The sequence below is a fragment of the Myotis brandtii genome, unplaced genomic scaffold (assembly GCF_000412655.1).
Source record: "Myotis brandtii unplaced genomic scaffold, ASM41265v1 scaffold430, whole genome shotgun sequence".
NCBI lineage: Eukaryota > Metazoa > Chordata > Mammalia > Chiroptera > Vespertilionidae > Myotis > Myotis brandtii.
In genome coordinates this window covers 244,883-258,850 of record NW_005366456.1, presented here as the reverse complement: position 1 = coordinate 258,850, position 13,968 = coordinate 244,883, and the positions used below count along the sequence as shown (strand labels likewise).

Below are 13,968 nucleotides of genomic sequence, written 5' to 3'. Positions count from 1 at the left end.
CCGACCATGTGATCAGACAGAGGAAAGACTATGCTACAAAAAGCACTAACCGTTCCTCTTATAACAGTAGCACGCTGTTAACAGGTAAACTGAGGTACAGTCAAAATTTCAAGAGTTTACTTGAGCAAATGCTGAATTGTGTTGGGCAGCACCAAACTGGAGGTGGTTGGCGCGCCCCACGGATGGGAGCTCGAGGGCAGGTTCTTACAGAAAAGAGGTGGAAGCAGAGAAAGCAGTGGTTTGAGAGGCTGTAACGTAAGCAGTCACCTTATTTGGGAAAGCCTGATTCACCTCCCATGGGTTGAACTGCTTTCTAGAAAAAGGAGTAAAGAGCTCATGGAACTGGCTCTGGGAGCCCGATCATGTGATCAGACAGAGGAAAGACTATGCTACAAAAAGCACTAACACTTCCTCTTATAACATTAGTGCAGTGATGGCGAACCTATGACACACGGGCCAGAGGTGACACTCGAACTCATTTTTTTGGCTGATTTTTCTTTGTTAAATGGCATTTAAATATATAAAATAAATATCAAAAATATGTCTTTGTTTTACCATGGTTGCAAATATCAAAAAATTTCTATATGTGACACGGCACCAGAGTTAAGTTAGGGTTTTTCAAAATGCTGACACGCCGACCTCAAAAGGTTCGCCATCACTGCATTAGTAGAACTGGGGCAGCACACTGTTAACAGGTAAACTGAGGCACATTCAAAATTTCAAGAGTTTACTTGAGCAAATGCTGAATCGTGTTGGGCAGCACCAAACTGGAGGTGGTTGGAGCGCCTCACGGATGGGAGCTCGGGGGCAGGTTCTTACAGAAAAGAGGCGGAAGCAGAGAAAGCAGTGGTTTGAGTGGCTGCAACTTAAGCAGTCGTCTTATTTGGGAAAGCCTGATTCGAATTTGTGATTGACTGTTCTTAAGTTTCGTTTTCTTGGATTCTGGTACATTGATTCTGGCCTAGGTTTTGGTTTGCTACCATACAAAGTACTAGAGCCACCTCAGTGTAATGGCCTCTTTGTTTAATTACCTTAACGATACAGAATCCCATTTAATCTCAACATCATTCTATGACATAGGCATTTGCTATCCCCATTCATGGCCAAGGTCATCTGGGAGAAGCATGAGTCAAACTTACATCTCTCTGTCCCCACACGCTTGTCACTATTCTATCCTACTTTTGACATCTTCCCACAAATGCCCAACCTTCCTCTGTCTTAGGTGAGCCCCACTGGGCTGCCTCTGGGAGAGGCAGAGGTCCTGCATTGAGCTCACTGAGTCCCACATCTTAACCGCTGATGACCTGCATCTCCAGGTGGGTCTTAAGGATGAAGACCCCACTGCCAAAAATCTGGTCCTTTGGCTCCCCTATGAAGTACTACCTTCATTCCATCCACCTGAATCTTCTCATTCTATCCCTCTGAAATCTCAAAAACAAAAAAAAAACACCCAAATGTCACCCTGCCCCCTCAGGTACTATCTTGGTTTCTCATCTCTGATCTGGCTTACGTATCTTCAGCACATGAACCGGCCCCTTTAGTCCAGGGGTGGGGAATCTCTGGGAGAGGCAGAGGTCCTGCATTGAGCTCACTGAGTCCCACATCTTAACCGCTGATGACCTGCATCTCCAGGTGGGTCTTAAGGATGAAGACCCCACTGCTAAAAATCTGGTCCTTTGGCTCCCCTATGAAGTATTACCTTCATTCCATCCACCTGAATCTTCTTACTCTATCCCTCTGAAATCTCAAAAACAAAACAAAAAAAACCCCCAAATGTCACCCTGCCCCCTCTGGTACTATCTTGGTTTCTCGTCTCTGATCTGGCTCACGTATCTTCAGCACATGAACTGGCCCCTTTAGTCCAGGGGTGGGGAACCTTTTTTCCGCCAAGGGCTATCTGGGTATTTCTAGCATCATTCGAAGGCCATACAAAATTATCAACTTAAAGATTAGCCTCCTATATTTGGTCAAACATTTAATTAACTCACCCCTAATGCCTTGGCAGGGCCAGACCAAATGATTTCTCGGGCCTTATACGGCCCGCGGACTGGACATTCCCCACCCCTGCTTTAGAGCTTAGGCAGTTAGACGGGCCTGTACAAAAAGCACAGGGCTAAGCAAAGTGCTGAAAATGACAGTCAGCACAGAAGGCTTTTGGCAGGGTGAACACAGACAGGCTGGGTTCCCACCACCTTGCTTTCTTTTTATTTTTTCAATTGATGAGAGAGAGAGAGAGAGAGAGAGAGAGAGAGAGAAAGGAAGAGAGAGAAAGGGGAAGAGAGAGAGAGAGCCTGGCCGCCTTTTGCATGCACCCTGACAGGGAATTGACCCTGTCACCTTCCGGCGTACAGGATGACACTCTGACCAACTGGGCCCCACTGGCCAGAGCAATCGCCACTGTCCTGCTTTCCTTAAAACCCTCCTCCGCCATCCCCTGAGAGTAGGAGGAAAACAAACCCAGACGCTTCAAGCAGTGAGGTCCCAGGGAGATTGCAGGGGCCTTCCTGCACTTTGCTAACGAGCCCTCAAACCAAGCGGATGACCATTTACCACCCTGTAAATGTCACGGTCCTGGGAAAGAGGCTGGCCCGGTCCAGGCAAACTCCACTTTCTAAAGGACGCATTTAAAATATAAACCCAGCATATGTCAATCCTTGGCGCAACTCTTTCCAATGGACACTTAACCCCCAGGCCCTGGCCCTCTGTCAGTTCTCCTCCTTCACGCCCTCTGCCCTGCCACCCTGGCCCACAGGAATGTCCTGCCTCAGGGCCCGTGGGCCCTCTGTCCCCTCTGCCCCCGCTGCCCCTCCCCAAGGCCTACGTGCTTCCCTCTCTCAGTTCTGGCTTGTCTTTGCTCAGAAGCCACCTACTAAGGGGCCCAGACACTTTATGAGAACGGCAACCCCACCCCCACTCCCAGCACTTCCTAACCCCTTCCCTGCTGTATTTTTTTCTATCCTGCTTATTTATGTTATTGTCCGACTTGCCCCTCTGCCCCCGCTGCCCCTCCCCAAGGCCTACGTGCTTCCCTCTCTCAGTTCTGGCTTGTCTTTGCTCAGAAGCCACCTACTAAGGGGCCCAGCCACTTTATGAGAACGGCAACCCCACCCCCACTCCCAGCACTTCCTAACCCCTTCCCTGCTGTATTTTTTTCTATCCTGCTTATTTATGTTATTGTCTGACTTTCCCCCCTAGAACATAACTCCTCACAAGGGCAAGATGAAGCTTTTAAACGTTTGTTCACTGCTGTATCCCCCTGCCCAGAACAGCGGCTGGCTCAAGCAGGCACTCAGAAAGTGAGCGTGAAGGGCGAGGCCGGGGAAAGCCAGCCGGGCAGTCCTACCTCCATGCTCACCTGTTCGCAAATGGCTCCCGTCATGGTGACTGGGAAGGGCCTGACATTCCCTCGGCCCAAGTTCTCGCGCTTCCTCTGGTTGCTGAAGAGCTTCAGCTCCCGCTTCTCTTCCTCATCCAGGGAGTTGCAGTATCGGACCTGAAGGGACACAGAGGTGGCACGGAAGAGTCACTCTTCGCTCTCCCCTTAGGATTCTGAAGCTCAGGCCTCAGTTTTCTCAGCAAACGCGCTCCTGTTTGGTGTTAGGGTCCTGGCCTGGACTTGAACACGGCCAGGCTTGGGGACATCTGAAATGCGTCTCTACCTAAAGGAGCTGACTAAAGGCACCAAACTCTGGAGCCCAAGGCTCGGGCAGGATGAAGGTCCGTAGCTGTTCCTCATCCTCACTGCCTCACTCTGCTCCCCACACTGAGCCCCCACTCCCAGATCTGGGACTTTCTCCTTCTTTCAAATGGATTTGCATCTTCAAACTGATTGTGGGGTCCTGATACTTTCATGGCCGGTGCCCAGGTAAGTGGTCCTTGACACCAATGATGGCCCCCGGCCAGCGAGCCAGAACCATTGTCAGTGGGCTCATAGCTTCTCTTCTCCCAAATCATTATTGGGAAAATGGGGAACCAAAGGCTTGAGACTGAAGAGTTGGCTCAAAAGCATCTGTTGCTTCATGGGAGTCCCTGCCTGCTTCTCTGTGAGTCGGAGGGAAAAGCCGCCTGCTGGGCTTTGGTTAACGCATCAACTTGCATTAAGCTATGATCCTTCTTGTCAGACACAGACACACAAGTAAGGGAGGGACATCAAAGACATTCAATCCAGTATTTCCATTTCTTCCCTTACGTCTGCACACCTTGAGAATTTTGTCAGAGTCTTGAACTATTACCTACTTAATGGTACTGTTGTGATTAATAATAGGAAATTATTAATAACAAGAGAGGAGCAAAAGGAAGGCCAAATATTATGGGCATGTCATTTGGGCAGTTTCGCCAGAAGCTAAAACCTTACACTCCCCAGTGGTCCAGCAAAGGGGTGGCAGACAAATGCTCAGTAAAGTTGGGGGGTGACTGCTGCAGGTGCTTTCCTGTTAGTCACACCTGGGAGGTCGCTGGCCAGGGTAGGCACACTGCTGCAGGTGCTTTCCTGTTAGTCACACCTGGGAGCAGGTCGCTGGCCAGGGGAGGCATGGCCACCACAAAGGCGTGACATTTGGGATATTTGGTCCCTGAACAAAGGAGTTCGCTCTCTTCATTCCTCGTGGCGCTCTTGTTTTCTCTAGCTCTTGGTGTGTTTGGTTGACTCCTGGCTTGTGGGGCTCCCCTGCATTCCCCTACATGGCCCACGGCCATGCGCTCCCCACACACAATGGACTAATGGACGGCAGCTGGCCTGATGCTGAAGTGGACCCGGCTCCAACATGGAAGGAAAGCTAGACACTGGCTCTGGCTTTAGCTCTACTGAAGCCCCACCTACACTCCTTCCGGGACTGGACTGAGGGGAAGGGGACTTTGGAGACCCAGGGATGTAATTCCACGCAAAGAAAAATCACTCATTCTCCCGTGCGAGTCTCAGAAAAGTCTTTCTCTCAAGATGTTGTAAGGACACCACCCCCAGCCCTCAGTGAGGAAAGGGAGACCCCACTTCCACCGATAACACTTAATACTGTTTTAACACTGACTGACTCACTTTTTAAAACTTGACTAGGTTTACTTAAAAAGAAAGTACATTATGATTATAAATGGCAAACCTGTATTACCTGTAAAAATCAGAGGGCAAACATAAACTAAATAGAGTGAGAACGGAACCACATGGTTAGATTCTACCTGGATACCTCTGCCTGTGGGAGGTCCCGAAATGCGGATTCTTAATGCTGCAGCTTCCAAGCAACAGCTGCTGCCCCACCTGAACTGTCTCTCCCTTCATTATCCACGAAGAATGAAATACAACTTACGAGGAAGTGCTCTCTCATTACATGGTTCAGTTTTACACACTGCCTTCCCGTGTCCCACCTCAAGTCCCGTGCCCACCACACTTTGGCAAACAGTGCCCTGACCCCACCGCCTGCCTCACTTCAGAATAATCTGAGCATCAGAAGGTTAACTGAGATGCTCAGATGCCTGTCAGCCAGATGGCTCCAGGGGGCCTTTGAACTAGGCTGGTGCGGCCTAATTTAAAAACCAGGGCGGCTGCAGATATCAAAACTGTCTTCTCTGGGTGAAAAAAGAATGATCAAATGTTTACGTTAGGCTCACCCTTTGTTCCCCACAGGGCCACGTCTAAATGGGTGAAACTGCCTCCTGGGCCCCATGGAAGGAATTCTCACCAGCAGGAAGAGGGGATTTGAAAGGTCTCTTTTCATGAAACCACAGTTAACCTTAAACAGAATAAACCATTAAAAGCAGAACAGAGCGGAACAGGTCCCTCTGTCACGTAAAAAGTTAACAGAAAAAGAAACTGTCTTCATGTGGATGCTTCTCCCCGGGAGAGAACCCAGGGCCCCCAGCAGCCCGGACTATATGGTTACTGACACTTTATGGACAAGCTTTTAAAGACAGGCACACCCCTCCTGCTTGTAAAAACCCGCATTTTCACTTCCAAGTTAGTTAACTGGGCATCAGGTTACAAGGTTTGCTCTCGGCTTTAAAGAGGAAGCATTATTTATACACTTTTTAAACGAAGTCTGAAATGAACACTAGGAAAGGGAATCACGGCCCTCTTTCTAGGAGCTGCCTCAGCGTGTAAGCTTTTGCTCCACTTATCACTTATTCAAATTTACTTTCGTGGCTCCTGATTTAACCTTTTCTTTCAGATGTGGGGAGGTAAAGACTAAAAAGCACTCAGTCATTTCCCTGGTATCCAGCTTGCGGGTGGGGCAGTGGGTAGCTGGTGTCTCACCAAGGGGTTACCTTTCTTTTCAATCGAAAATCTTGTTTCTGTTTAAAATGTAATCCAGTTCAGTGGACAATTCAATTCTATGGGATTACAATTTTTACAAACCCGATACTTAAAAATTAATGGTTAGTTTACAAATCTAAACCCCTCAAGCATGAGGAGCTTTTAAAAGCATATTTACAAATGTCCCTTTAGGATCAATTTATCTCCCAAGATAAATGCCTGCTCACAGCGCTGTGGGTGTGGGTTCAGAGAATAGGACAGCCTGCAAGCCAGACTTTCAAGGGTGCAAAGGGTGACCTCAGCAAGTTGGACTTTAAACGACAAAAACACAGATTTTCAGAGCTGCACATCTGAGCACAGAACGTCTGCTGCCGTGGAGCGTGGGAAATGTGCGCACTCATTTAACGTGAGATGAGGCTGAAAATTCAAGAGAGTCACAAAGTCTTTGCAGGGTTTGAACTGCCCAGGGAATCTCAACCGTCCCAGATGCTCAGGAAACCAGCCTCGCCCATTCTTCTTCAACTAAGGAAGCCTGAACTCTGCCTTCAAACTTTCGTGCTCCCTGGTTAACCTCAGAGTGCTTGCAGTGCCAGGCGAATCCAGCCCATACTGAGATTTTGCTTTTTGGTAATGCTCTCCAGAAGGTGTCTGAGAGCTGTGTTTGGCTCTAATTAAGGAAGCTAAAACCTAAACTATTCAGGGAAGGTTCTAAGGAAGGCTTCCTAAGGCCCCCCAGCCCCTTACCTCATTGTCATGCGGCGGCAGCTGGTGTAATAGCTGCTTGATCCTCAGCTTCTCCCCGGGACTGTTGACATAAGGAACCTTCTCTTCTGGGAGACAGCTGTAGTACTGGTGAACCTGCGGGTGAAAAGTGTACAGGTGACCGGCCCGTTCCGCTGTCTGAGATGATTCCCACAGCAGGACACAGGCTACGTCCCGCTGGCCCACCCTGCGCGGAACACAACGGCATGCGTTTCTCACTGCCAGCAGAGAAACTCCTTCTTCAGGAAAGAGCCCAGCAAATCCCCCATCTCTTGGGGGCTTTCCCTCTCTCTCCAAGGGAAAAACAAAAGCCAGCGAACTCTCCTGGAAGAAGAGAAATCGGCAACCATGCTGGCGAACCCGGAGGCTAGGGCTCTCTCCGGCTCCGGCTCCGGAGCTGACTTTACCATTTTCCCTGCTCGTCTCCAGCGTGTAACATGCCTCCCGAGCCAGCGGGATATGTCAGTGCCTGCCCTGGCAGCGCTGGAGTCAGAGCCCGTTTCTGGCACTCACATCCCTCAGCCGCCTCCTACGTGCAAAGCCCTCCAGGCCCTGAGCCCTATGTGAGGACAGGCAGCAGCTCCCATCTGTCAGAGCCCCTGAATCTGGATACAGAGCATGTAGTGAAAAATCGTCAGTAATAGGAGTATTTCTGTCCATCCTAGAATGCTCCTGCTGATGACAGGGCAGATTCGGGCACTTTCTAAGCCAGGTTAACCCTAACGATGACTTTGGGAAGCACCAAGCACCTATTTTTGTCTGAGAAAAGAAAACATTCTGTCATCCAGCTGCATGCAAAACTAGGGAAAGGAAAAACTGACCCAAACCGGTGGTATGCTATTATATAGGAGAGACAAAAACAAACAAACAAACAAACAAACAAAAAACCACGCACGCTCAGATGACATCATGGAAAATACTTTCCAGCTATCTCTTAGGAGCATCATGACCAGCTCTTGAGAAACAAGGCATTCATTCAATAACAGAGAAGAAAGACGACTTGGGGCTCTAAGTTCATCATGCTCGTCACAGTCCACAAACTTGGTCGAACTCCCAAGTTTAGGGAGTCTTGGATATGCACACCGCTTTGGGAATGCTGGGACGAAGAGTTAAGACAGCTCTGTCTACTCTGATCTCCAGAAAGGAAGTCGTAAGCAGTAGAAGAGAGGGGAGGAAAGGCTTTGCAATGACAAGGCCTTAAAAAATGTGAAAGCCATCTTTATTTTCCTAACAAATAATCGCAACCATTCACCATCATGTGCATATCATCCTCTTAATCAAATCCCAAAGGCAACCGTAAACAGACTTCTTGTCCTAGACCAGTTGGCTCGGGGAGGCCGGGCCTCTGCAAGGCTCCCTGCAGGCACCTGGTGGGGAGCCACGTCCTGGGAGGGGGGGACCACTCCAGGTTCTGTGCCGCCCACAGGTTCCCGGCACTCTCCAGAGAAGAAATAAAAGGCCAGATGATGAGTCGTTTGGAAATTAGAAGCTGGTGCTGAGCCCCTCAGAGGAGCGGCACCATATGGCTCCTCAGGTAAGTGCCAGGTATGAAAAGCAGACCCCGTCTTCGCGTCTTGGAGAAGGGCTTTGCCTCCCAAGCCAAATAATTGCTGGTAGAAAGGCCTCGTTGCAACCTCACTTGGCAGTTCTCACAACACCCATGATGGTTCCGGAACGGTAGGGACAAATGCGGACATCGAGTGAATCGCTGTGGGTACTTGATAGTGAACTAACTTGAGCTGTGCCCCCCTCATTATTCACATAGCCCCCTCTTCACTGCCCAGAACAAAGTCGTCCCTGAGAGCCCTTCTGATCGAGCGCCTGAGCCAGGCCCTCTCTGCTACTGTCCACAGCTGGCCCAGGTTGGAGTCTTCCCCGCACCGTCTGCGTCATGGCCAGGGAGACCCGCACCCCAGCCCGGCTCGACCATGCTCTACGCCTGTGTCCTCAGCAAGTTACATTAACCACGCAGAAGCCTCATTGGAACATCGGGGCAATGCAGTGAGGGCGTAGGCAGAGCATTTGCCCCCGAATAGCAACACATGACATGAATGTACAGCAATCAGTATGTTATCTAGCCTGGCATACTCCACATGGAACAATCCAGAGGCTTCCTGGACTTCCTTCCATTTGAAAATGCAGGGCAACACTGTCAGCTTGTAGAGTTAGACCGAACCCCGCCCCTCCCCACTCATTTCAGTCTAAGCAAGAAGGTGGCAAGGAATAAAATGCTACTTGAGCTAGTTTGATTGCGGGGATAAAATGGAAAATTATTATAAAGGTGTGATGTTTTCTCCAGAAACCCAGCAGTACCCCCGGGCCTCACGAGGAAACGAAGCCTGCCGCTGAAAGGTGATCGGTCAGGGATGCTCATCTCTCCAAGCCCAGTGTCCTCTATGCGTCTCTCCCCGCATATTTGCTTCTTACCTTCTCACAGCTTAAGGTTTCCCATAAAACTTGAGTTTATACAACCTCGGTGCCTACACTGACTAGCTTTGCTCAAACCCAAATCCCCCAGAGAAAGACCTGACTGCCCATCTTGGGCAAAGTCCACACCTGGAAAGCAGTCCCCCACACCTGACGCTGGAGGGCAAAGGAGTCCCCAACATGCAGAGACAGAGCACGCCAGGGGTTCTTGGGAGGTAAATACATATCTTGGTATGCTGTGTGCCATCCTTAAGACTTCGAATTCTTTTTTTAATTATTTGATTTTTTAATTACAGTTTACATTCAATATTATTTTGTATTAGTTTCAGGTGTACAGCATAGAGATTAGGCAATCATATGCTTGAAAAAGTGTCCCACTGATAGTTCCAGTATCCACCTGGCATCACACATAGTTATTACAATATTATTGACTATATTCCCTATGCTGTATTCTACATCTCGGTGACTATTGTGTAACTACCAATTTGTACTTCCTAATCCCTTCACCTTTTTCACCACCCCTCCATCACCCTGTTCTCTGTCAACCATCAGTCTGTTCTTTATATCTATGAGTCTGTTTCTCCTTTGTTTGTTCACTTATTTTGTTCTTTAGATTCCACATATAAGTGAAATCATATGGTGTTTGTCTTTCTCTGACTTATTTCACTACCGTGCGTAATGAATGCCCTCTAGGTCAATCCATGTTGTCATAAATGATAAGATTTTGTTCTTATTTATGGCCGAGTAATATTCCACTGTATATATGTTTCACCACTTTTTTTTTATTCCCTCGTGTATTGATGAGTTCTTGGGTTGCTTCCATATCTTGGCTATGGTAAATTATGCTGCAGTGAACACAGGGGTGCCTATATTAGACTCTGAATTCTTAAATCAACAGAGGGAACATAGACCTACTTTTCCTGGCCAGACATCTTGTGTTGTCTTTTATAATTCAAGCCCACTGATTACCACCACTGAAAAGTGTCTGTTCTACCAGTATTCCAATAATGCCTCATATATGGAATGTGATAAAATATTTTCTCACAATAATTTGGTGGATGCTTTTAAAACTGACCTAATTAGTGGGATGCCCCTTTATTAAAACAGATCAGCTAATATTCATTAACAACCTACCAAATCACCCCTGTGTCCTATTGTAGGTGATCTGACTTACAATGAGTTGATCAAGCTGTCTGCAAGCCTGGTCCAGTCCAGGAGAAAAAGTTACCCTCTCATGTTGGCTTCTGTGTTTCCACCTGGTATTGATCTGACTTTCCAAGCTTTTTATTGAGCATGGAGGACTAGAAGATGGATGGGAATGAGGGAGAATCCACTCTCTTGAATTCCCAATCTGTCTGGCTGAACCCAGAAATGCTGCATGCGTTGCCCTCTGCCATCCTCTGTGAAAACAGGACTATATGCCCCAGAACACACACCAGAGGAAAGATCCAGGATACTTTCTGGGGCTCCAAAAATTAAATTGGACACCACCCCTGGGAATCCTGCAGATTGCTCATTTTAGCCCCAACATGTTTCACTTGTTAATTTTTACAAATAAATGAGCAAAGCCAACAGCATTTTGTCGGTGATGATCATTACCAAGCTATTACCTGGTATGTTGATCTCTATTTTTCCTCGTGTGTGTACTGATGTACAGAGCATATTTCTCCAAGAGCAGGTCTATTGAATGTTCTAGAAAACTTTGGTCCCTTTAAACATTCCCAGTAGAGGTGCCTCGTGATTCTGCCCTGGGTGAAGCTGTACTAGGTACACCCAACCCCCGCCACCACCGCCCCGCCCCACAAAAGCATTTTGAATACAATAAACTGGCTTATGAAAACCAAGTAGCTGAAGGCCTTTATTTAAGGTGTTACTCCCAACAGGAAGGTTTGGCAGTACCTTCAGTCTGTCTGGCGGACTGTCAGACCTTAGTCAGTGTGCAAACAACGTCCGCAGAGCCAGGCCTCGCCCAGTTCCAGAGACCGGGCTTGTTTGCACTTTTGACAGCATTTCTGCCTGGGCACAGACAGAAGGGATGGAGTCAGGGACTCCTCGCTGGAGAGAAAGGTGTGCTAATTTTAAAAAGTGGACACAGTGCTTTATATAAGGTGATGGGTCTCAAACTTTGGCTTGCACCAGAACCCCAGACAGGTTTGTTGAAACACACATTGCTCTTTCAGTAAGCCTGGGGCGGGACTCACCATTTGCATTTCTAACCGCTCCTCAGGTAATGCCCCTGCCCATGCAGGATCAGGATTTGAGAGGTTTAGAGTTACCCTAGGGCAGGGGGTCATCAAACTGCGGCTTGGGAGCCACATGCAGCTCTTTGGCCCCGTGAGTGTGGCTCTTCCTAAGCCTTAGGAGTACCCTAATTTAGTTAATAACAATGTATCTACCTATATAGTTTAAATTTAAAAAATTTGGCTCTCAAAAGAAATTTCAATTGTTGTACTGTTGATATTTGGCTCTGATGACTAATGAGTTTGCTGACCACTGCCCTAGGGTCTCCCTCCCTCCAACCCCAGGAGGTTGCCAGGCAGATGGCGGGATTCCTGTTTGCTCCAAGAGACCCAGAAAGCCCAGAGGAGGGGAAGGCATGTGTCCAATCCCACTCAATTTTGCGGGTGTCTCCTTCCAACTCTGCACATACATTTTAGCCAGGGAGTTCCAGCAGCTCTGGCACGAATGAAAACTCCTTAGGGAAAGGGCTCACAGGGGACATTTTCTGTATCAAAAGCATCTCTGGTTTCTTAAAGATGGAACATAACAAAGAAGTCAGACTTTCTTGGTTGATCTCAGATTCAACTATCCCTCATCGTCTTTGAAGAAGGGATCCATGAATGTATTTATTTATTGAATGTTCTTATGCCCAGAGTGTTTCTACACACATATCTTGTGAACCCCGCCCACATCCTGGAGGTTGGTATGTATACTCACCAGATTGAGCAGCACAGAGCTAAGAAGTGGTAGAACCACCTTTGGCCTTGGCTTCCTCCTCCTCTCCCTGTTTATGGAGGAGGTCTTAGCCTTCCTTATCAAGAAGAAAGACAAAGAGATAGTAGACTTCCAGGGCATTTGTATGACTGACTGCAGAAATGATGAACATTTTCCTTTGCTGTTCTCCATAAAATGACCAACACATGGTCCAAAATGAACTGACAGTGAGTAAAAAGCGATGCACTCCAAATTAAACAGCCTTCCCACAGCACCACGGCATGAGGGTGTAAGGGAGTTGTGATAGGTATGGCTGTCCTCCATCCATTTTCCTCTGCCTTAATAAGAATACCATCATTTTACTCTGACCATCAATATGCCCAGCTAAGAACAATATTTCTGCACCTCGCTAGTAGCTATGAGTGACCCTGTGAATAAATTCTAGCCAATAATATGTAAGGATGTGACTTCTAGGATGGCTCTTTTAAAGGGTGCCAAACAGTTGGCAAAGGCCCATTTTAGCCCATTCCCCCTTCTTCCTGCTTCCTGTCTGGAATGTAAATACAATGGCTGGAGCTCCAGTAGCCACCCTGTACCATTAAGTAACCTTAAGCAGGGAAGTGTTTTTTTTATATATATACTAGAGGCCCGGTGCACAAAAATTTGTGCACTGGCGGGGGAGGGGGGATGGAGGGGTGTCTCTCAGCCCCAACTTGTGCCCTCTCACAGTCTGGGACCCCTTGGGAGATAACCACCTGCTGGCTTAGGCCTGCTCCTCGGGTGGCAGATGGCAGGCCTGATCCCTTGGTGCCTGCCCCGCCTCCCCGGGTCACACATGGGATGCCTGGATGGAGGCCGGGCGGGCTGGCCGATCGCTGCTGCACCACCCGGCTGCCCCGGGTTGGGTCGCACACTGATGCCTGCCGTCCTGGGTCGCAGATAACAGGCCCGGATGGCGGCAGGGCAGGCGGGATGGCCCTGCCCCACCCTGTCTGCAGTATGCAAATTAGCCATCATCTTTGTTAGTGGTTAATTTGCATATCACGCTGATTAGCCCATGGGAGGCGTAGCGAAGGTACGGTCAATTACCATGTTTGTCTTATTAGGTAGGATTTTATTGGTTTTTTACAGAGAGGAAGGGAGAGGGATAGAGAGTTAGAAACATCGATGAGAGAGAAACATCGATCAGCTACCTCCTGCACACTCCCCACTGGGGATGTGCCCGCAAGCAAGGTACATGCCCTTGACTGGAATCGAACCTGGGGCCCTTGAGTCCACAGGCCGACACTCTATCCACTGAGCCAAACCAGCTAGGGCAGGGAAGTATTTTATTACACCATGGATCCACCATACCAGCCCTGGATTGCTTATCTCTGAACATCTTTTACCAATGAGAGAAATAAACTATTTCTTTATTTACAACCTCACTAGGAAATAAATGCAATTCCTAAATGATACATCAATGGCTCTCAAATGCTAGCAAATTCCAGCATCATGTGAGGACCTTATTGAACATTTTCCTCATTTTCATCCTTCTGGGTCTGAAAAGGAGTCCAGAATTCTGCATTCTTTTTTAAAAAAAAAAATGTATTTTATTGATTTCA

The 13,968-nt window shown here is 48.1% G+C and overlaps 1 protein-coding gene across 1 annotated transcript in view; it reads right to left on the bottom strand.

The window, feature by feature from the left end:
- The window catches only part of PRICKLE2 (prickle homolog 2), a 142,089-nt gene that overhangs the window by 71,280 nt on the left and 56,841 nt on the right, over positions 1-13,968 (bottom strand). The window contains exons 3-4 of the mRNA XM_014546130.1: positions 6,986-7,099; positions 3,356-3,493 (exon numbers count right to left, since the gene is read on the bottom strand). Of these exons, the coding sequence (XP_014401616.1) occupies positions 3,356-3,493; positions 6,986-7,099 (252 nt within the window). The remainder of the gene's footprint in view (positions 1-3,355; positions 3,494-6,985; positions 7,100-13,968) is intronic.